Raw genomic sequence first — 24255 nt, 5'->3', positions numbered from 1 at the left:
AATTGGTTTCTCTGCCATAAAAACCAGAACCTGTCCAAGTTAATACTCACCTAAATAACCAGAACCTGTCCAAGTTAATACTCACCTAAATAACCAGAACCTGTCCAAGTTAATACTCACCTAAATAACCAGAACCTGTCCAAGTTAATACTCACCTAAATAACCAGAACCTGTCCAAGTTAATACTCACCTAAATAACCAGAACCTGTCCAAGTTAATACTCACCTAAATAACCAGAACCTGTTCAAGTTAATCCTGTTGAAGTTAATACTTACTTATCATTTTGTTAAACAACACTGTAATGACAAGCTAGGGCCTAATAGTTTTTGAACTTTGGTCGAACTGGTTGTCTCTCAGTCAGTTAGTGTAGTAAGGCTTTAACCAATGTCAGTTAGAAGTAGGATGCAGTTTCTCCTACAGACACTGAGTGTTTACCCCCAAAATGTTTCAGGATAGGATTTAGGGAAGGCCAGCTGCTGCTAGATCTGTGCCTAAGGACAGCTTTTACCCTGAGTGATGGGGTGAAATGGCTCTGAAGGGTAGACCTATTAGCAGCTTTTACCCTGAGTGATGGGGTGAAATGGCTCTGAAGGGTAGACCTATTAGCAGCTTTTACCCTGAGTGATGGGGTGAAATGGCTCTGAAGGGTAGACCTATTAGCAGCTTTTACCCTGAGTGATGTGTGAAATGGCTTTGAAGGATAGGCCTATTAGCAGGGTCATGTTGTGCAAAAAGTGGATTGCTAAATTTGAAGAAGCAATTAGGCTAGTGAAATCAGGTACACGGTGGCCTGACAGCTTTTTTGAAGTTTCTCATCGACCTCAGTCTTTCTTTTGTTATTTCTGAAATATATTAGCCCACACCAGTTGGTTTCAGATGAACCATCCTTTCTTTGCCAGTATAAATAGAAAGCGTTTTGCATTGTGGTGCTTAGCTGGGTTGGCAACACCATTATCTGGTCTGAGTGTTCTCTAGTCTAGGTGTCAGCGAATTAGGTTGTGTTCCTCAAACTTTACCTGTGGACAGGGTCAAGCTTTGGCCTTTAATGTTGTTAAGCCTTCATCATCCCACTTTGGAGAGATCATTACCCTGAGAGCCATTGGCCTAATCTGTGTTGAGGGATGCACTGAGATTATTTCTCTCCTGTGCACGTTTGCAGAATGTCCAAGGGATCTTATACTTTCCATACTGAAAATACAGAGTAAGTTACTTTTGCTTGTTCTGTATCATTTTCTGTGTTAACTTGGTTAATGATGGAATCCGCAGTAGGGGGAAACAGCGCCACTGTCGCCCATTGTTTTTACTTTGTTGACGAAGCAAAGACAAAGACTGGGAGCGCTGGGGAGCGTCAAGTTAAAAAAAAATGCAGTACATATTCTCCTGTTTTATCATGCGTTCAATGATGATCTTGAAGAACAATCTGGCCTTAATGACCATGTATCCTTATCTCCACTGGGCAAAGCCAGAAGAGGACTGGCCACCCCTCAGAGCCTGGTTCCTCTCTAGGTTTCTTCCTAGGTTCTTGTCTTTCTAGGGAGCTTTTCCTAGCCACCGTGCTTCTACATCTGCATTGTTTTAGGCTGAGTTTCTGTATAGCACTTTGTGACATCTGCTGATGTAAAAAGGGCTTTATACATTTTAAAGAAACTGTTTGTTGCAGTAACTTCTTTGTTGTAATATCGCAAACGGACATGTCAGTTTCACCATTAGGGAATCCAGCTTCAAGGTGTGGTTACAAGAGTCTTAGTCTTGCCGTAAGGGTCTTGCCACATGGTTTGGCTAGCAGTACTAGCATTATCATTAGGCAGGATGTAGAGCTGTGATTAAGGCCCCAGGTAGATCACACTGTATTAGGCTAATGGGGTCTGAAAGCAGGTTAGCTCATGTCCTACTCAGTTATTTTCCTATGTGTGGTTATACTGTTAGGGTTGTGAAACGCTCCCATTCTGTACCGTGATTCTGTTTTTCCTGATACCGCAGCTCTGGAAAGTACTTCAACGTTTGGGCTGCCAGGAAGATCTGCTCAAGCAGTAAGTTTGTATGCTAATTTGCTTGTTTCAGGCAAAGTGTTAGGAAAACAACCTGTTAGGGATGTTTATTTTTTCCTAGTAAGATGTGGCACATAGTTTGCCAGTGTTGAACGTTTTCATTTTGATACAGGCTAATAGAACAGTTGTGACTATTTTGCAATTGATCTAGGCCCTACACAGGTCTTTCCCTTTTGACTAGTCTACCTTCCAATACTATCTATTGCTAAGCCCTGTTCAACTTACATAGAAAATCCCTGAATATCGGTTTAAGGTAAAATAGCAATTCCTCCAACATTGCAAGAAAGTGCATGAAATTGACAATCATGCAGTCAACTTATTTATTTTACTCCATAGCCTGTTGTTGAATTATGTATCCAAATGTAGTTTGCTGAAGTGAAGTGTTATTTTCTCATACCCTTTCAACTTCTAGAAACCAGTTTGTTTGAATACTGTCTGCCAGTGTCTTGTCTATCTTGATTTCATTGTGGCTTAGTACAACTGTCGAAGGTCAGGAGACATCCCTCTATTCTTTAGTGTCCTTAGAAATAAAGCAGAAAGTTAAAGAGGTAATACTAGCTAGTGGAATACAGACAAGGCATCGTTGTCCTATTTTATTGCGTAGTGTCTGCGCTGGTTTAGATGATGGATTAATCATCATGCATTTGATTGATCAGACTAAACACATGTTTTATATGAGAAGATAATTGGCCTGCAAGGGCCTCCAGTTGAGGGCAATAATTTAGTTCTACCTCACAAAGAGGTGGCTGTATTGGATCTTAATACACATATGGTTCTTTTCCTGTGGTCCTGTAGGTCCTTTGTTGCAAAGAAGGTTACCCAGTACTTTATGCTAATAATGAACCAGCTATGGTTACGATTAGGGAGAGTCTGTGACAGATGTTCTGGGCATACTTGAACCAGTGCAATGACTCAGACTTTTTTATTTGGGTCACTGTGAACAAATATTTTACGTAGACAAATAGCCTACATTCAGTATCTTTCACGATCTCTCTTCCATGCACACACACCACACACACGCTTAGGAGTGCTGTTACACTAGCATTCACTGCTTCATGAGGTCATGGCAGGCAGACACAGTATCCGTCGCCATTATGTCTGGGCTGGCTAGTCTAAACACACACAGGCTCCCTGTCCACGGGGCTGGATCGAGTTCATTGTGTCTGTCCTCTCGACAGCGTTATCAAGAATGGCTGCTTCACGTCGTCTCCTGAGGATTCCAATTATAAAGGTATAGTACTGGTGCTGCACCCCCTTCCCCTCACCCCAGCAGACTCTCGGAACGGTCCACTGAAGACCTGGAACTAGATGAGGAGACGAGGAGAAAGCCAGGGGTGAGAGGGGGGCTGTGCTGCAGCCCGTAGTCTTTTAGATCTCAGCGTCATGTGTCTGCCTGGTGCTGCAGGTGTCAATGGCACGCGCCAGCCGATGTCACGGTCTGACAGGTGGACCGCCCCCCCAGTGCTCTAATCCTGACACTGCGGGTCTTCGCTGCTGTTGCAGGCGGTCCATCTCGATGCCTGCGTGGAAACCGTGGGGGAGGAAGGGGGAGGTGAAGGGGGTGACTTTGTTTTAAAGGTCAGCATAAAGTATTCAGCAGCAAGCGGCGGTGGTAAGTGTGAGTGTGTGGTGGTTGGTAACTAGATATTGGGCCACAACCCTGAGTTAGGCAGATAGCCTAGTGGTTACGTGTGTTGGGCCAGTAACCAAAAGGTTGCTGGTTCAAATCCCTGAGCTGACTAGCTGTTGATGCCCTTGAGCAAGGCACTTAACCCTAATTGCTCTTGTAAATGACTAAAATGTAAAATTGTCATCACCATGTCCAATGAAATATAATCAGGCACACAATGTGGTATGGCTGTTTTAATTCAAGTGTGTGCTATCATGTCTGAGTGAGAGCCTGTTTCCAGGCCGTGTGTCAAGTGGCTGTTGTTTATGTGTATATCTCAACCCTGGAAGCTTGTAGATTCAGAACCCTAAGAGCATTTCAGAGGGTGCTGCTATGTTTTAAGTACTGTGGTGTGTTTATCTGTGTGTGGGATGGGGAGTATTACTTAATACTGCTGCAGCACTTCTAAAGTGACTGAGGCTGGGTAATGGAAATTCATTGAGGCTTTATCTTGGTTGTTTATTTTAGTATTATAAATGATGTAATGTAATGACTTAGCATCATTTGAGTAATTGTTTATGGATTGAACCATTTGATGTTTTTACCTGCCGCTATTTCATTGTTGACTGAACTAAACCTAATATTTTGTTCAGGATGTTGTTCCTCTTTAAATGTCCTTAGACATGTGACTCTGACTGCAGTCTCATGTTAGAGGATACGCCACATCATGTATCAAGGTTTGGTTCAATAAGACCACTGTTTCCATGCCAGAGCTGTCTTATTTTGATGGCTTGTGTGTATTTATTCAGCTCCTTCTCCAAGACTGTGTGTGTGTGTGTGTGTGTGTGTGTGTGTGTGTGTGTGTGTGTGTGTGTGTGTGTGTGTGTGTGTGTGTGTGTGTGTGTGTGTGTGTGTGTGTCGGGGTGTGTGTGTGTGTGTGTCGGGGTGTGTGTCGGGGTGTGTGTGTGTGTGTCGGGGTGTGTGTGTGTGTGTGTGTCGGGGTGTGTGTGTGGTTGTGTGACATGTTTCCAGGAGTTTTGGCCGGTCTTGTTGCACTGAAACTGTCAGCAAACAGCGCTACTCCTCTCTACTCCAGATTTGTGAAAACAAATGAGAATATTTTGTGATTATAGAAAAAGGATGAAAGAATGATTATATGTTTGTCACAAGATTCTGATCAAGGCTGCATGATTTTCATGTTCATGCATGACGGTGTGATTTTTTACTATTGACTACTGTAGTACAGCAGACCAAGCCTATCTTGATTTTTTTCACTTACTAAGTAAAAAGAGAGTCTCAAAGTCAAATGGACGTTTCCAGCTGAATGATGATGGGAGTTTAGTTCCTCCAACAGGAGTAGGCCTTACTCAGCACTACACACACGCAGCACCTTCCCCTTTCTCTGCAGTCTAAACACTCCCCTGTCTGTTGTGTGGAGGACTCTATTCTGATGCTGCCAGTCTGTCTGACAGAGAGACCAGACACTGCTGCAGCGAGTAGCCAAGCTAATAGGAATATAAGCAACTTCACTTAGAAAAGCTTAGCTTTGAAGCGTCCAAGCCCAGGATAGGAAAGGAACTAATGACTTTAGAGCTTATTCAGTGCAGTAGAATTACAAAACAAACTATTATAGATGACATACAGAGAAAGCATTCCTTGACAGCAGGTTCAGTAGCCTTGATTATATTCTACAGCCTGGTATTGTTGTATTCAAAACAACAATAGCAGCCTTTCTAGGGAGTTTTTCCTAGCCACCGTGCTTCTACACCTGCATTGCTTGCTGTTTGGGGTTTTAGGCTGGGTTTCTGTACAGCACTTCGAGATATTAGCTGATGTACGAAGGGCTTTATAAAATAAATTTGATTGATTGATTAATAACTGGAGATTTGGTGCCTATTCAAACTAAAATGTTCACCTCTGAAACATGACATTCTCCCCTTTTGATCAAAACCATTAAAAGGAACAAATCTACCAAATCCAACCACTAACTTACTCCACCTGTCTCCCTAACTAAAAATACAGGATCCAGGGATAAAGTTTTCCGTGTTGTCCCTCAGCCCTTAAACCGTATCTGTTCGCCTCTTCGTCTAAACTCCTTCAAAGTAGTTGTGATTTACATTTCCTCAGAGATCCTGAACAGACCTCATTCCTTTCTCCCAGTACACACCCTATCCTGCCAATCCCTGAAGTACTGCAGCTAGCTAGGCCTAGCACTGCTGAACAGAGGAGCATCATCCCAAATGTTCCTTCCTTGCTTCAGTGTTTTCATTACTTCAGTGCCACAGTGTTTTTCCACTCTACCACCAAGGCCAACAAGCAGCTAAGCTAACAGGCAGCAAGGTAGCAGCAGTCTTCTGCAGAAGAAAGACAAAGACCCAAATGTTATTCCAATGTGTTCAAGATCATGTCAGGACAGAGGAAAACACAAGTAGACTAAGTTCGTCACTCACTGGTGATGATGATGACGATTTTCCACTGTTAGACACCGAGGCCGATTGGAACTTACGTTCTCCTTTTAGCCAGCCGAGTTATCTTGCATTTGAGATGCATCTGCTTTCAGCTGAGACAGTGTTCTATCTATGGCTGGGACGGCTTCCCTGTCTTCCCTGTCTATCTGTACTGTAAGCTAGTATCAGTACTGTAAGCTGGTATATCTGACAGAGCAATATACTGATCCCCCACTGTGCCAAGAAGCATGGACTCTCAAACACACCCACCTTGCTTCTGCTGGTGTTAGTAAACAAACGATAGATAATGTATCACAACTGTGACTATCACTGCTAAGAACAGGGTGGATGTATCACAACTGTGACTATCACTGCTAAGAACAGGGTGGATGTATCACAACTATCACTGCTAAGAACAGGGTGGATGTATCACAACTGTGACTATCACTGCTAAGAACAGGGTGGATGTATCACAACTGTGACTATCACTGCTAAGAACAGGGTGGATGTATCACAACTATGAGAAGGCAAGCTGTTAAGAACAGAGTAGGATGCTACTGGTCTGTGTTAGGTTAGGATTTGAGAAGGTAGGCCTACTATCTTCTACCTGCAGCGTTTAGAACAGGGAACAGAGGAAGCAAATGATTCTGGAGGGTCATGTGGTGCAACATCCTTTATTCCAGCCCAGAACCATAAACACCTGACTCAACTAATTGTGGTTTTGAACCAGTACTGTCAAGACAATGATTAGGTGCTTAGGTGCTGTGGTGGACCAAAAGCTTTAATCAGTTCTAAACAGTAACAGTAACCTTTAGCATACATAGTCTGTGTGCTGAACAGTCATTTTGGCCTAGATCAGATCTATCCTAGATTAAGTGATCACAGTGGGCAGAGAGAGGCCTGCTGGTTAGGAAAGGGTCAGTGTAACTACCTGAATGGCAGCCCATTAGACAAATAGACTATATTATGTGTAGCTAAACAGCAGAGGGTCAAAGTCGTTTAGAATTCAGCTCTAGCATAACAGACGGAGTGCACTGAGGCTGAGTCCTAGGGCCAGTTTCATTATGCCCTCTAATGATCATGGTCTTTTATTTTTTTTATACATTTACCCCTTTTTCTCCCCAATTTTGTGGTATCTAATTGGTAGGACAGTCGAAGGACAGGACAGGCGAAGGTCGAGCGCAATGTGTCCTTCGAAACACAATCCAACAAAGCCGCACTGATTCTTGACACAATGCCCACTTAACCCAGAAGCCAGCCGCACCAATGTGTCGGAGAAAACACTGTGCACCTGGCGACCGTGTCAGCGTGCATTGCGCCCGGTCCGCCACAGGAGTCGCTAGTGCGCAATGGGACAAAGACATCCCTGCCGGCCAAACCCTCTTCTAACCCGGACGACGCTGGGCCAATTGTGCCCTGCACCATGGGTCTCCCGGTCGCTGCCGGCTGCGACAGAACCTGGACCCAAACCCAGGATCTCTAGTGGCACAGCTAACACTGCGATGCAGTGTCTTAGACCACTGCGCCACTTGGGAGGCCATTGGTCATGGTCTTTATGGAATGTTTGGGAAACAGATCCTGAAACTGCTTTCCTACATCAAAGGACGTTATTCAACCTCTTTATTTCTCCTATGACTCCAACTGTCCTACTTTTAAAGGACGGAGGCTGAGGAGCTGTTCTTGTGGAGGTGGTGTCAGGAAGAAGAGGGGAGGACTACTCTCCTGTTTTCCTCCTGTTCTCTGTGGCGGGACCATAATTAACACCACTGAAACGCACAGCATGCTGGGCGGGAGGGGGAGCGAGGCGAAGTCAGGCGGGTTAGTGACTCAAGCAGGCGCACGTGTGTGCGTGGTCTGCCAGGAACCCTGTTTATAAATATCCCTGCCTACACTGCTGCATCGTGGGATGCTGAGGCTCATCGTGTGGAGGCTGTGCTCTCCGCAGTGTATGAGATAATCTGCTGTTTTTTATGAGGGAAGAAGAACCGATATTATGAGGCTATGCCCCCGTACTCTTACAAATTGAGAGAACAGATTTAAAAAAGCTTTAGCCTACTTCATTTGCAGCCAATTTGAAAAAGTTTTTCTTATTAGGCTTATTTGTCAACAAAATAGCCCATGTCACGTTTGTTAATTAAATTGTATTCTCTCAAAAGACTTACATGTGAAACTAAAGTAAATAAGTTATGAATAAGTAGAATATCCAGGATTGTTTTTTTTATTATTGTAATAACTAACCGGCTTTATTGCAGTAATTTAGTTCAGAGCCATATTTCTGGCTATAAGGAACTGAATCTGCCTCATTGTTACAGGTTAGTCATTGTTGATTTGGGAGATTGCTATAGTGGAGTGCTATAGCCTAGCAGTGATTGGTGTTGGTGGGCAGGCCGTACTGTAGGCTTACTCCTCTGAGAAGCATTAGGCTAAACTCTGACTGTTTCACACAGTGTTCCAGCGGTAGTCTCTCAAGAGTAGAGCACTAAGAACCCTGTGAACTCTTTCACGGGATATTTCTCCTCTCTTAGCACGGGTGGGCAACTGAGGTCCTAGAGGGCTTCATTGCTTGTTGGTTGCACACTTTTTCTCCAGGCCAGCATTAACAAACACAATATTAACACACTGGTGTCCCGTTTGAATTTGAACAGCTGCAGTGCATTCAGAAAGGGTTCAGACCTCTTCATATCATGTCCAATCAATTGACTTGTTCCACATTTTGTTGCATTACATCTTTATTCTAAAATGTATTAAATAAAACATTTTTCTCAATCTACACACAATACTCCATAATGACAAAGCGAAAACAGGTTAGTAGACATTTTTGCAAAAAAAAAACAGAAATACCTTATTTACATAAGTATTCAGACCCTTTGTTATGAGACTTGAAATTGAGCTCAGGTGCATCCTGTTTCCATTGATCATCCTTGATGTTTCTACAACTTGATTGGAGTCGTCCTGTGGTAAATTACATTGATTGGACAGGATTTGTAAAGGTACACACCTGTCTATATAAGGTCCCACAGTTGACAGTGCATGTCAGAGCAAAAACCAGGCCATGCGGTCAAAGGAATTGTCCGTAGAGCTCCGAGACAGGATTGTGTCAAGCACAGATCTGGGCAAAGGTACCAAAAAATGTCTGCAGCATTGAAGGTCCCCAAGAACACAGTGGGCTCCATCATCCTTAAATGGAAGAAGTTTGGAACTACCAAGACTCTTGCTAGAGCTGGCCACCCGGCCAAACTGAGCAATCGTGGGAGAAGGGCCTTGGTCAGGGAGGTGACCAAGAACCCGGTGGTCACTCTGACAGAGCTCCAGAGTTCCTCTGTGGAGATGGGAGAACCTTCAAGAAGGACAACCAGGAATGGCTTCTGGACAAGTCTCTGAATGTCCTTGAATGGCGGGCAGAGCCCAATCGAACATCTCTGGAGAGACCTGAAAATAGCTGTACAGCGACGCTCCCCATCCAACCTGACAGTGCTTGAGAGGATATGTAGAGAATAATGGGAGAAACTCCCCAAATACAGGTGCGCCAAGCATGTAGCATCATACCCAAGAGGACTCGAGACTGTAATCTCTGCCAAACGTGCTTCAACAAAGTAATGAGTGAAGGGTCTGAATTGTTATGTAAATGTGATATTTCAACAACCATTTTTTATTTTTTTTTACATTTGCTAAAGTTTCTAAAACCTGTTTTTGCTTTGTCATTATGGGGTATTGTGTGTAGGTTGTTGAGGGGGGGATTTTTTTTTATTAAGGCTGCAATGTAACAAAGTGGAAAAAGTCAAGGGGTCTGAATACTTTCCAAATGCACTGTACCTATCCCAGTTCTTCTAGTAAATAAACATAACTGCTAGCGTGAATAGAGCTAGATACGGTGATGTGCTGGCAGGCAGCAGCATTGTAAAGAAGTGTCTGTGTTGAACAAACTGTCCCAAAACAGCCTCCCTCTCCAATCCCATTAGCAATATCTGTCGGCAGCCGTTAGGCCTACTGATGGTGGGATCACATTTATGGAGTGTGTGTTTTCACCCACTCTGAATGTGTAAGTGTGCGGAGGAGAGAGGGGGTTTGTGTGTGTGTGTGTGTGTGTGTGTGTGTGTGTGTGTGTGTGTGTGTGTGTGTGTGTGAGTGAGAAGAGATTGTCAGTATTCTTTTAGGAGAGAATACTGACCATCTCTCTCACAGTAGCATCTATGGTTGTAGCTCACCACTAACACATCTAGTCAAGGAATTGATGATCAGTTGAATCAGGTTGTTAAACATCTGTGGAGTTTAAATGAAGACTCTATGCATGCTATATAAAGCCTTTGTTTGTGGGACCAAGTCTGAGCACCACATGAGACTAAGTTTAAAATGGGTCTGTGTGAATGTGTTTTTCTTGTACTAATAGAGACTACGATTTTTGTGTGTGTTTCTATCTCTGTCATTCTATCTCCCTAGGAAACCCTGCGTGTCTGTCCTGATGCCCTTTGCATCCGTTTGCCTGGGATCACAGATTAACACAGAGACTTCACTGATTAATTCCTAGATTGATCTTTGTACCATTTAAATATTGATTCTCACCATCCAAAATAAGTAACACAGGCCTGCTTGTACAGTCGTATCGGCGAAAATATGCTCTAATGGAAAAACTGGCAGTTGTGGTCCAACAAACGCTTTTACAGTTTCTCTCTGTTCTTCCAAAGAGTATCAAATTCAATAGACTTACACTCAGCCCAAAATACTTTTTCTGTTGCGTAAAATTAATATTTTATTCTAATCAGTTTTCCGATTGGAAAATGTAACGTTTATTTACACGGTGGGATGGTTAAGATGTAATGGGATAGCTGAAGTGTACAAGTACAACAGACCTATTCTGTTACAGATCTATTGTAGTGTCTGTTGGCTGAAGACACAGCCCTTGCTGCCGTCAATATCTCCATATCTCCTCAGAGTAACAGAGATCTTCCAAAGCCTTGTATTGACAATTTTTGAGTTTTTCACATAAAGACAGTCCCTAATTTTTTTTACACTAATGTGTTGGGAGTTTGTGGGCGACCCCTAGAGTCTGAACATCTTTTACTGTCACTTTGATCTCGCGCTTTTTCCCTTCTTGCTTTTGGAGAGAGCGCAAACAAACTGTGAAGCAGAAAGAAACCTAGAAAGTTGTAAAGTATATTTTTACTACTAAAGAAGAATCGAGTGCTTAGATGATCAGTGTGATGAACCAGAAGGGAATTGGAAGGTCTTTTCCTTTGACATTTGTGAATGGAGAATCCTGACTGGTTTTGTGCCCCCCTTTTTGATGTGTGCACTGCATCCTGATTCTACGGCAACATCGCCACCTACAGCCATCTTCTACAAAGTACTTTGCCATCTAAAGAGCCTCATCTACAGCTTCTAGAATCATCATCCTCGCCTCGTTTTAATAGAGGGACATTTGACTGGTACATCGTGGAAGGAACTGATCTGATATGAGTGCACTCACATTTTATTTTCATTTTATTATTACTGTATTGGACAAAACTATTGTTGTGAATGAATGTGCATTGAAAACAAACTATTTCAACAGTAGATTAATTTAAACTTTAAACATTTATCACTGAGTCCTTGCCGTATTTTTCCTTCCGTAGATATGACATGTTTTTCCTTGCCTTTATTAGATAACATTGCTTTAAATAGCAGTCCCCTTTTGAACCGCAATAGACTGTATGCACATTGTATATAGTAACTCTAAAGTAGTTCCTTGCACAATATTTTGGGGGAAATAAAGGTATTATTTTATATTCTATGCTGGCCTAAAATCTTACCCACTCTTCTAGACTCCTTCATGTAAAAGGGGTGAGCCCATCCCTCTATCCAAAAGCACCTCTCTGGGCCTGCAGCCAATAAATAACTACCCTCCCCAAAGACCAGCCCCCCTCAACCCCCTGAGAGGAGAAACCTGGGAATGGCGTGTTTCTTGTGGTAACAACATCCAGATAGAGATGGTTTTAACCATGTTCAGAGAACCACACACAGAGATGAGAGGGAATGGGCTCCATCCCCCCAGGGAGATGTGGTGCAAGCACATATTCAGTCAAAACCAATATCTGGAAGGAAGGCTTGAGTAAATCTGTAAACACATGGAACCATTTGGGGGAAATTAGGAGACATGCTATAGGTATCACAGGGTATCTTTTCATTATAGTGAATGTACCATGAGTTTACAATGACACATGACAACCTGACACATTGTGGCTCTGAATCTTCTCCTGTCTGTTGCAGATTTGTGTACAAGACCTTGGCAGATGGTAGATTTGCAAACCCTATTAAAGTCAACCGCAAATTGAATGACTCAACACTCCGAGACTGTCGTTATTTGGGGTTTTGCAAACAATCTGAGTCTTGAGAATTAGCGATGGCTCAAAGCTGATCTAACCCCCGTTGTGCGGCTCAAAGCTGATCTAACCCCCGTTGTGCGGCTCAAAGCTGATCTAACCCCTGTTGTGCGGCTCAAAGCTGATCTAACCCCTGTTGTGCGGCTCAAAGCTGATCTAACCCCCGTTGTGCGGCTCAAAGCTGATGTAACCCCCGTTGTGCGGCTCAAAGCTGATCTAACCCCTGTTGTGCGGCTCAAAGCTGATCTAACCCCTGTTGTGCGGCTCAAAGCTGATCTAACCCCTGTTGTGCGGCTCAAAGCTGATCTAACCCCTGTTGTGCGGCTCAAAGCTGATCTAACCCCTGTTGTGCGGCTCAAAGCTGATCTAACCCCTGTTGTGCAGCTCAAAGCTGATCTAACCCCCGTTGTGCGGCTCAAAGCTGATGTAACCCCCGTTGTGCGGCTCAAAGCTGATCTAACCCCTGTTGTGCAGCTCAAAGCTGATCTAACCCCTGTTGTGCAGCTCAAAGCTGATCTAACCCCTGTTGTGCAGCTCAAAGCTGACTGTAATTTTTATTATCAAAACATTTGTGGTCTTCATCCACTCTCAATCAGTTTAGATCTAACAAAGTGATTGAGGAAGATGCTTTACATCACCACAGTTTAAGTAGTAGTAGTAACATTGTGGACTTCATTGTAGTTTGTAATGAGTTGTGATTTTGCATGTGCAGTACTTCTCTCTCTGCATGCTGCATTGGTCATTCAGCTATACTGTATGTAGTTCTTATTCTGTCTCAATTTGTCGCAACAATACCATTATTTAACTGAACATGGGCCCCTAGCCATGTCAGTGCAGTCATCACCAAATGTCTGGGTGCCTACTTACTGCCTAGTACGTAACACACTGACCATCATGTGTTTGGGGCCTGGGGTTGAGAAAACAAAAGGATTGTCTGCCTCTCCCAGACCCAGCAATGGATTTGAGCTCTCAGCTGATGTGGGGTTTTTCTGTTGGCCTTTGATTTATTTTTGAGGAAGATAATGGAATGTTAAGCTAATGCGGTTATAAGAATGAAGGATTCTGTTGGGTTGAACATTCCAAACATACACCGCTGTTATGGATGTGCTCATTCTGGTCAAAGGACACTATGCATCTCCTGTGTTGATCAACCCCGGCCAACAGCTCTGCACCCCCCGCAGCAACTGGCCCAAGCCCCCCCCCCCTCACCTCTCCTTCACCCAAATCCAGACAGCTGATGTTCTGAAAAGAGCTGCAAAATTTGGATCCCTACAAATCAGCTGGGCTAGACAATCTGGACCCTCTCTTCCTAAAATTATCTGCCTCCATTGTTGCAACCCCTATTACTAGCCTGTTCAACCTCTCTTTCGTATCGTCTGAGATTCCTAAAGATTGGAAAGCGGCCGCGGTCAAAGTGGGAGACACTCTAGACCCAAACTGTTACAGACCTATATCCATCATGCCCTGCCTTTTTAAAGTCTTCGAAAGCCAAGTGAGCAAACAGATTTCGAAACCCACCGTACCTTCTCCGCTATGCAATCTGGTTTCCGAGCTGGTCACGGGTGCACCTCAGCCACGCTCAAGGTCCTAAACGATATCATAACTGGCAGTGATAATAAACATTACTGTGCAGACGTCTTCATTGACCTGGCCAAGGCTCTCAACTCTGTCAATCACCGTATTCTTATCGGCAGACTCAATAGCCTTGGTTTCTCAAATGACTGCCTCGCCTGGTTCACCAACTACTTCTCAGATAGAGGTCAGTGTGTCAAATCGGAGGGCCTGTTGTCCGGACCTCTGGCAGTCTCTATGAGGGTGGTCAGGGTTCAATTCTCTGGCCGACTCTTTTCTCTGTATATATCAATGATGTCGCTCTTGCTGCAGGTGATTCTTTGATCCACCTCTACGCAGACGACACCATTCTGTATACATCTGGCCCTTCTTTGGAAACTGTGTTAACAAACCTCCAAACGAGCTTCAACTCCATACAATACTCCTTCCGTGGCCTCCAACTGCTTTTAAATGCTAGTAAGACTAAATGCATGCTCTTCAACCGATCGCTGCCCGACTAGCATCACTACTATGGATGGTTCTGACTTAGAATATGTGGACAACTATAAATACCTAGGTGTCTGGCTAGACTGTAAAATCTCCTTCAAGACTCACATTAAGCATCTTCAATCCAAGGTTAAATCTAGAATCGGCTTCCTATTTCGCAACAAATTCTCCTTCACTCATGTTTTTTTTAATGTTTTTTTATTTTATTTCACCTTTATTTAACCAGGTAAGCTAGTTGAGAACAAGTTCTCATTTACAACGGCGACCTGGCCAAGATAAAGCAAAGCGACACAAACAACAACACAGAGTGTTGACAATAACAATAACACAATAGAAAAAAAAGAAAGTATGCTGCCAAACATACCCTCTTAAAACTGACTATCCTACTGATCCTTGACTTTGGCGATGTCATTTACAAAATAGCCTCCAACACTCTACTCAGCAAATTGGATGTAGTCTATCACAGTGCCATCCGTTTTGTCACCAAAGCCCCATATACTACCCACCACTGCGACTTGTATGCTCTCGTTGGCTGGCCCTCGCTTCATATTCGTCGCCAAACCCACTGGCTCCAGGTCATCTATAAGTCTTTGCTAGGTAAAGCTCCGCCTTATCTTAGCTCACTGGTCACCATAGCAACACCCACCTGTAGCACGCGCTCCAGCAGGTATATTTCACTGGTCATTCCCAAAGCCAACACCTCCTTTGGCCGCCTTTCCTTACAGTTCTCTGCTGCCAATGACTGGAACGATTTGCAAAAATAACTGAAGTTTGAGACTCATATCTCCCTCACTAACTTTAAGCATCAGCTTAAAGCAGCTCACCGATCGCTGCAGCTGTAAACAGCCCATCCAACGACCTACCTCATCCCCATATTGTTTTTATTTCCTTTTTCTGCTCTTTTGCACACCAGTATTTCTACTTGCACATCATCATCTGCACATCTATCACTCCAGTGTTAATTTGCTAAATTGTAATTACTTCGCTACTATTGTCTATTTATTGCCTTTACCTCCTTACTCCATTTGCACACACTGTATACCTATTTGTCTATTGTTTGTGTCGCACTGCTTTGCTTTATCTTGGCCAGGTCGCAGTTGTAAATGAGAACTTGTTCTCAACTGGCCTACCTGGTTAAATAAAGGTGAAATAAAAAAATCATAATAAGATCCATGGAGAACATACGTCTAAAAAAGAGGTAGCCTGTTAAGGAGAAAGACATGGCAAATGATATTTATTAGGAGGAATCAGCTTCCTCAGACAGAGGAAGAGGGGGGAGAGAGAATGAGGTGTGTGTGTGTGTGTGTGTGTGTGTGTGTGTGTGTGTGTGTGTGTGTGTGTGTGTGTGTGTGTGTGTGTGTGTGTGTGTGTGTGTGTGTGTGTGTGTGTGTGTGTGTGTGTGTGTGGACTTATCTGACTTAGTGACTTTTGCTTTGAGTAATTGAATCAAACTGTAGGTCACTGACCGTAAACATGTGCATTATATCATCCATTCTCTAGGCACTGGTTGAATGTCAGGTGAAAAACTACTCTGTGCTGACATCATATACATACACTACAAACTCACTCTACAATCCCCCACCAAACAACACTTCACCAAACAACGAGAGTGTTGCAGGGCAGACGGGACAAAAGGCCCCCACAGCTGGTTGGTTGGCATAGCCCTGTTGAGGGGGGTGGGTAAGGGTATTGTGAGGGGGGGGGGTGAGGGGAGGGTGTTAAGACTGTTGTCCAGGGGGTGATTATAGTAATTTGTATTGGCTTGAGGAGAGTCTGGTATTACTGTGTATAGTACTGGCTCTGACCCCCTCCTGCTGCTTAATTACGGTATGGTGGTGTGTGTGTGTGTGACTGCAGACAGTGTGGTGGCAGACTGCGGCCTCGTATGTATGGGCCCTGCCACTGACCCACCCACTTCTAATGAGAGTTTCCTTTTGTCATGCTGTTTTACACAGTCCTCTGTCTCCCATAACATTCATAGTCATAGTTATATAATCCTCTCATGTTTACATTATAATATAGGCGATCTACAGGGTCCTTTAGCTCTAAGGTCTAACCGTGACCATATCTATAGTAAATACTTGAGGAAATGGGGCCTGGGAGAGTTTCTGTTCATTCAGACGTCCTGCTGTGAATGACCCTGCAGTGTTTCCCCTATGTATTTTCATGTAGGCGTGTTGCAGAGGCCCCCGAATCTGCATCCGGAGCTAACCAAACAAATGTATTCCATTGAAACTAATTTCATTCAAGAAAAATGAAAAATGTAAGCGGGGTCAATGGGCAACGTAGCCCACCTAATATATAATACGGGGAAACAATGTCCCTCCGTATAAACCACTAGGGACTACAATGGTTTGGTTTATTCTCCTGGAGTGTCTTACCGTTAGATGATGAAATGGGTCCCCACGGTTACCCCGCGGCCAGTGGTGGGTTTCGGCTGGAGCTGGGAGTCTGTGTAACTGCTCGATTGAATTATGTAAATATTCCTGTGCAGATTGATGTGGGAGTTCCCAGACCCTTAATGTGATTATATTACTAAATAGAGGGAAGCAGGCTCGCCTCAGGTCTTTTTGTGTGTGACGGGTCAGGATATAAACTAGTAGTGTGTTTCTATGCTGCACAACAGGGGGGATTGGGAGTGAGGCTTTGGATCTCAATCTAGTCTGGACTATAGTCCCCTCTCACCCCATCTCGTTTGTGGATTATTTTGATTATGAAAAAACAAGTATAATTAGTGATTCGGGGGGATAAAGTTGGAGATATTGGATTCAGGCATGTGAAACAATTATTACTGATATGATGGGGAGTGTGGGTGTGAAGAAAGTCACATGTTGTTTGCAGATTGTGATTACATTTTGTTGTAGTACCAACCCTCCTAATTTCAGTGATTGAGGGGATTCACAAATTAAAAACAGTAGCATCCAAAGGTGCCTCTGATAATTACATTTCCATAGTAGCAAATTGAGGTACCCCAACCCCGTTCAATCTAGAAACAAAAGCAAAACCCACAACAAATGGTTAGATTTGCCCTGATCCATGACCCCATCACACCCCCTGTCCAGGAAGTGCCACCACATGGAAATGACAAAGTAAACTACAAATTGTCCCTTTAAAATGAACTCATTAGTCTACTCTTATCTTTAGTAAGCCAGACATTAGGGTGTGTTTGGTTTGACTGAGGCAGTCCAGGTGTCTGCTCTGCATTGCTCCCCCAGACTCCCCTCCCTCTCCCACAGTAATGTGTGACTTGTCGCAGGCAGTGCTGCCTCAAGATCAAAGCAGACACACATACACATACGGTGGGGCTATAAAACTGGTTTGTCACTGCAATTTCCCTGTCCATCAGCGGGCACACAAACAGCCCTCTCCCTGATGCCACTGTAATGGTTTTTATTTATGACAACCCAAAATTACACCTCATTATTTGTTCCGTGAAGTTCCCTGAGGTTCTGGTCAAGGCTGAGTGCTTCAGTCTATACTTCACTGCACTCTCTATTTCACTCTACACTCTCTCGATCTCTCGCTCTCCTTCTCTGTCATTCCCTTTCTCTGTCTTTCTGGCCCTTTGTCTCTCTGTGTGTGTGTGGTGAAAAAAAGCACACCACTTGTGGCAGTGTCAGCACTTTCTCGTGTGTGTGTGTCTGTCTGTCTGAGGGAGAGGAGGAGAGAGAGAGTGAGTTGGAATAGTCTGACTCCTCTCACTGACATACATCTTATCCTTCATAACACTTCTGATGTTAGAGCAAAATGTACTGTGTGCTTTTGTACTCAGTCTTTCTTCCTTTGACTTACACCATATTTCTCTGTGTTTAAGTGTGTGTGATTTGTGTGTGTGTGTGCTTGCATCTGCATGTATTCCTTTACTTGTGTGTTTTATATAGTGTTCCCCTCAACAGACAAGTACTTGCATGTCTCCCAACTCTTCGTGTTGTTGTTATGACCTGATGTCACCTGATCTCCTAACGCAATTGGCCCGTCTGTGTTTCAGATCTGCTGCCTCCAGTCGGGCGAACAAAGGAGGGGAGACGAGGCTGATCCTTCCCACAATCCTTCAGCCACTGGGCCTACTGATCCGGACCACTGCACTACTCTGCCTTCTCTCTCCCCGCTCCCCCCCACCCTAAGGCAGGAAGGCTGTGGGGCAGTAGGATCAGGGCAGCAGTAAGGGCTGATTGATGCTCTGTGGGGATGAGACCTGGCTGCTGAAGGCCAGTGGAGACGGCTCCCATTCTCCGCTCGCCTGGCTTTATGTGCGTGTCTGCAGGCTGCCCTACGCGCAGCAGAGCCACCCCCCGCGTCAGCCACGGCGGCCACCCCGAGCCATCCAGACATGCCCACCGAGACCCTGCCGTCGCTGGCAGATAGCAAACCCACCTGCCCCGGGGCGGCCTTTGTCTCCGCTGTCCCCCTACGCATACTCAACAAGGGACCCGAGTACTTCCGGCGCCAGGTGGAGACCAACCCTAAGCGGCTGAGCGCCGTGGAGCGGCTGGAGGCGGACAAGTCCAAGTACGTGAAGAGCCAGGAGGTCATCAACGCCAAGCAGGAGCCTGTCAAGCCCCAGCTGCTGGCCAAGCCACCTGTCTGCCCCGCCGTGGCCAAGAGAGGGGCGAATGGTGGCGGTTGTGGTGGGGTAGCCCTCAAGACATTCAATAACAACTCCAAGTCGGACACGTGCGCCACCACCAGCAAACGGGAGAACCTTAACCTGGAGATCCTCAAGAACCTCCTGAACAGCTCCGGCTCGGTCTCTGAGGGCCACGCTAAGAGCGCTACTTTAAAGCCTGGGGCCAGGAGCTTGGCCCCCCACCGCTCCACCCCCACACCCACCACAGACTTCACTGAGCCCACCAGCCTCCGTTCCGTTGCCAAGTCCCTCAAGGTGCCTCCGCCTGCACCCGGCCGACGGAGCCCCCAGGGGGGAAACCTGAACCTCAGCCGCCGGCTGCTGGAGGAGCGGGGCGAGGGCAATCACTCACCCCTCCACGCCTCCCACAGCTCCTCTGACATCCGCAGGCTGTGCAACGGTAAGCCTCTAAGGGCGGCCCGAAGCAGTAGCAGCTCCGCACCTCCCTTACCCCCCAAGCCCAGTACCAAAGTCCTGGCCCCCCTCTGCGACAATGCCCTTCAGGCCCCTGAGAGGGAGCCTGCGCCGCCCTCCTCTGCCACCCCAGATGAGCAGTTGGAGCTAGAGTTGGGGAGCTCGTTGGCCCGCCGGCCCTCTCTGCACCGCTCCAAGTCGGACCTGAGCGACCGGTATGCGCGAGCAGGCGCCGACGTGGAACGCTTCTTTAACTACTGTGGCCTGGACCCTGAGGAGCTGGAGAGCGTGGGCGTGGAGAGCTTTGCCCGCGCCAACTCCGACATAATCTCCCTCAACTTCCGCAGCGCTAGCATGATCAGCTCGGACTGTGACCAATCACGGCATAGCAACGAGGACATGACGGACGAGGAGGAAGACGTGAGCGAACGCGTGCCGTACGGAATCTCGGCGGTGGAACGAAACGCCCGCGTCATCAAATGGCTGTACAGCATCAAACAGGCACGCGAGTCGCAGAAAGTGTCTCATGTCTAAAAGAGAAGGAAGAAACAAACTGTTAGATGGTCCTTGCAACAAAACAAAAAAAGACTTCCGATGGAATGAAGGTCTTTGGACACTCTGAATCTCTGAATGTCAAAGTATTGACTGGCAAGATGCCCTTGGATGGATCTTGCGGTCGCTTTTGCGTTCAGTGTTTGTTGTCCTCTGAATCTGCATGGCTCCTCCCACCCACCCGCCACTGCGGCCTCCAGCTAAAGCAACAGGTTTAGGAAAAAATTCCCTTTTTCAAGATGGCAGCAGTTCAGTTCCGTCTCTTCGAGCAGTACAGCTCTCTCTCTCATTGTTTTGCTTTCTGTCTGTTTAGACCAGCACAATGATGCCAGCTCTTTTTAGATGTGTCTTCTTAATGTCCTTTCTTTCTGAACAACACTGAGCCTGGAAGCCATACGGGTGTGAATGAAGCGATTCAGTGTGTAACCAGTCTTTAGTCTGATAATTCTGAGCTTTGAGTGTCTATAGAAAAAAACTCCCTTGAAAAAAGGGCTGTGAAAGCATGGAACAGTCCAAACCTGCTTCACCCCTTTGGTACCAGGAGAGTTTGTTTGGTACATTCCAGACCCTGCCCCTTTCCCGGGGAAACCCCAGATTGATCCCCTTTTTCAGTGTTACCATGGTGATAGCATTCAGGCAGCATCATGAAATCATTCAGCATTACGTGGTTTTTGCTTCTGTTTAGTTTGTTGTCCATAACATTCTCATTGGCAGTTTGATTTTGTGGTACTTGCTTTTCTTTAAGATATGTGTAAATGCTGTAAGAAAATGTATATAATTTCAAAACTGTTAGATGTTTGTCAGAGGGCGCCTGTTAAGCTAACTTACTACATTGTTCAGTCTTCTCCCTGGGCTTGACTGTGAGACTGCGTCAAACCCAGTTCATGATCAAATTTTTATGACGTTATGATGACGTACACTACCGTTCAAAAGTTTGGGGTCACTTAGAAATGTACTTGTTTTTGAAAGAAAAGCACTTTTTTTGTCCATTAAAATAACATCAAATTGATCAGAAATACAGTGTAGACATTAATGTTGTAAATGACTATTGCAGCTGGAAACGGCTGATTTTTAATGGAATATCTACATAGGCGTACAGAGGCCCATTATCAGCAACCATCACTCCTGTGTTACAATGGCACGTTGTGTTAGCTAATCCAAGTTTATCATTTTAAAAGGCTAATTGATCATTAGAAAACCCTTTTACAATTGTTAGCACAGCTGAAAACGGTTGTGTTGATGAAAGAAGCAATAAAACTGGCCTTTAGACTAGTTGAGTATCTGGAGCATCAGCATTTGTGGGTTCGATTACATGCTCAAAATGGCCAGAAACAAAGCACTTTCTTCTGAAACTCATCAGTCTATTCTTGTTCTGAGAAATGAAGACTATTTCATGTGAGAAATTGCCAAGAAACTGAAGACCTCGTACTACTCCCTTCACAGAACAGCGCAAACGGGCTCTAACCTGAATAGAAAGGAGTGGGAGGCCCCGGTGCACAACTAAGCAAGAGGACAAGTACATTAGTGTCTAGTTTGAGAAACAGAAGCCTCACATCATTAAATAGTACCCAGAAAACACCAGTCTCAATGTCAACAATGAAGAGGCGACTCCGGGATGCTGGCCTTCTAGGCAGAGTTGCAAAGAAAAAGCCAAATCTCAGACTGGCCAATAAAAAGAAAAGATTAAGATGGGCAAAAGACCACAGACACTGGACAGAGGAATTCTGCATAGAAGGCCAGCATCCCGGAGTCGCCTCTTCGCTGTTGACGTTGAGACTGGTGTTTTGCAGGTACTATTTGATGAAGCTGCCAGTTGAGGACTTTTGAGGCGTCTGTTTCTCAAACTAGACACTAATGTACTTGTCCTCTTGCTCAGTTGTGCACCGGGGCCTCCCACTCTTTTTATTCTGGTTAGAGCCCGTTTGCGCTGTTCTGTGAAGGGAGTAGTACACAGCATTGTACGAGATCTTCAGTTTCTTGGCAATCTCTCGCATGAAATAGCCTTCATTTCTCAGAACAATAGACTGATGAGTTTCAGAAGAAAGTTATTTGTTTCTAGCCATTTTGAGCCTGTAATCAAACCCACAAATGCTGATGCGCCAGATACTCAACTAGTCTAAAGAAGGACAGTTTTATTGCTTCTTTAAATCAACACAAGTTTTTAAAAGTGTTTTCTGGTAATCAATTAGCCTTTTAAAATGATAAACTTGGATTAGCAAACACAACGTGCCATTGGAACACAGGAGTGATGGTTGCTGATAATGGGCCTCTGTACGCCTATGTAGATATTTCATTAAATAAAAATCTGCCTTTTCCAGCTACAATAGTAATTTACAACATTAACAATGTCTACACTGTATTTCTAATCAATTTGATGTGACCCCAAACTTTTGAACGGTAGTGTACATGTCCAGTATATTGGAGTTGGAACTGTTTTGGTACTCATTACTTCAAAATGAAGGCAATGAATTGTGTTCACTTACATTTATTTTGCATTATTTCAATAAATGGCTTGTTTTGCCGTCTACTTCGGAAAGTTTTGTGAGTATTATTTCATAAAAATGTGTATGTGGACACCCCTTCAAATTAGTGGATTCGGCATATTCAGCCACACCCGTTGCTGACAGGTGTATAAAATCGAGCACACAGCCATGTGATCTCCATACACAAACATTGGCAGTAGAATGGCCTTACTGAAGAGCTCAGTGACTTTCAACATGACACTGTCATAGAATGCCACCTTTCCAAGTCAGTTTGTCAAATGTCTGCCCTGCTAGAGCTACCCCGGTCAACTGTAAGTGCTATTATTGTGAAGTGGAAACACCTAGGCACAACAACGGCTCAGTCGTGAAGTGGTAGGCCACACAAGCTCACAGAACGGGACTGCCGAGTGCTGAAGCACATAGCGCGTAAAAATCATCTGTCCTCTGTTTCAACACACTACCGAGTTCCAAAATGCCTCTGGAAGCAACATCAGCACAAGAACTGTTCGTTGGGACCTTCATGAAATGGGTTTCATGGCCGGGCAGCCGTACACACGCCTAAGATCACCTTGCAGTGGAAATGTGTTCTCTGGAGTGATGAATCACGCTTTACCATCTGGCAGTCCGATGGACAAATCTGGGTTTGGCGGATGCCAGGAGAACGCTACCTGCCGCAATGCATAGTGCCAACTATAAAGTTTGGTGGAGGAGGAATAATGGTCTGGGGCTGTTTTTTCATGGTTTGTGCTAGGCCCCTTAGTACCAATGAAGGGAAATCTTAACACTACAGCATACAATGACATTCTAGACGATTCTGTACTTCCAACTTTGTGGCAGCAGTTTGGGACTGGCTGGCCTGCACAGAGCCCTGACCTCTACCCCATCTAACGCCGACTGCGAGCCAGGCCTAATCGCCCAACGTCAGTGCCTGACCTCACTAATGCTTTTGTGACTGAATGGAAGCATGTTCCTACATGTAGTGGAAAGCCTTCCCCAGAAGAGTGGAGGCTGTTATAGCGGCAAATGGGGCCCAACTCCATATTAATGCCCATAACTTTTGGTCATGTAGTTTATTTAATGATAAAACGGTGCGCTTTGTTCATTTTCTGTACTACAATATGTATGGTTACTGCAGGGCATTGCATTTAAGGGTTACCATTACGTCATCCATCTAACTGCTCTACAGTGCATCAATTTGACTTGCATATGCGCCTAACATTTTGCTGTGCGACCTGTAATTTTTATTTAGGAACACAGTGTACCTAGAAAAAGTAAGGATTCTAGCTTTATTACCTCAATTATTTCGCATTGTGCTCCTAAATTTATTGTTGTGCGCCTACATTTTTCAACGTAGACGCACACGTGCTCCTTGCAAAAAAAGGTCTGTGTACAGCACTGACCATGTGAGGAGTCTGTTGATGTTAGTTCATAGTTCAGAGGATACCAATATCACCTTCCTTGGGCGGTCCTAGAAAGCAAAAACCTGTCAAGATTAATTTTCCATGCTTCTGTATATCGCTTCACTGACTGTACAAGGAACCTGAACTAATGTGTAAAACTGTATGGCACTTGCAACGCCGGGATTGTGGGTTTGATTGCCAGGGCTATCCATACATAAAAATGTATGCAGTGCACGCATGACTATATGTCGCTTTGGAATA

The 24255-nt window shown here is 44.8% G+C and overlaps 1 protein-coding gene across 2 annotated transcripts in view; it reads left to right on the top strand.

The window, feature by feature from the left end:
* Window positions 1-22647, top strand: part of LOC129823943 (protein FAM110B-like) — a 46344-nt gene extending 23697 nt beyond the window's left edge. Inside the window, exons 1-2 of one of the 2 annotated variants that reach the window (XM_055883077.1) lie at window positions 2955-3279; window positions 18507-22647. In XM_055883077.1, the coding sequence (XP_055739052.1) occupies window positions 18849-20093 (1245 nt within the window). In that variant the 5' untranslated portion in view covers window positions 2955-3279; window positions 18507-18848 and the 3' untranslated portion in view covers window positions 20094-22647. Of the gene's footprint in view, window positions 1-2954; window positions 3280-18506 lie in introns of those variants that run through there. The other variant, XM_055883076.1, reaches the window with a different exon arrangement.
* The last annotated feature ends 1608 nt before the right edge of the window (window positions 22648-24255 follow it).

This window comes from Salvelinus fontinalis, chromosome 26 (assembly GCF_029448725.1).
Source record: "Salvelinus fontinalis isolate EN_2023a chromosome 26, ASM2944872v1, whole genome shotgun sequence".
Classification (NCBI taxonomy): Eukaryota; Metazoa; Chordata; class Actinopteri; order Salmoniformes; family Salmonidae; genus Salvelinus; species Salvelinus fontinalis.
The sequence above is the reverse complement of the archived record's forward strand: the minus strand, read 5'-3'. Positions and strand labels throughout refer to the sequence as shown.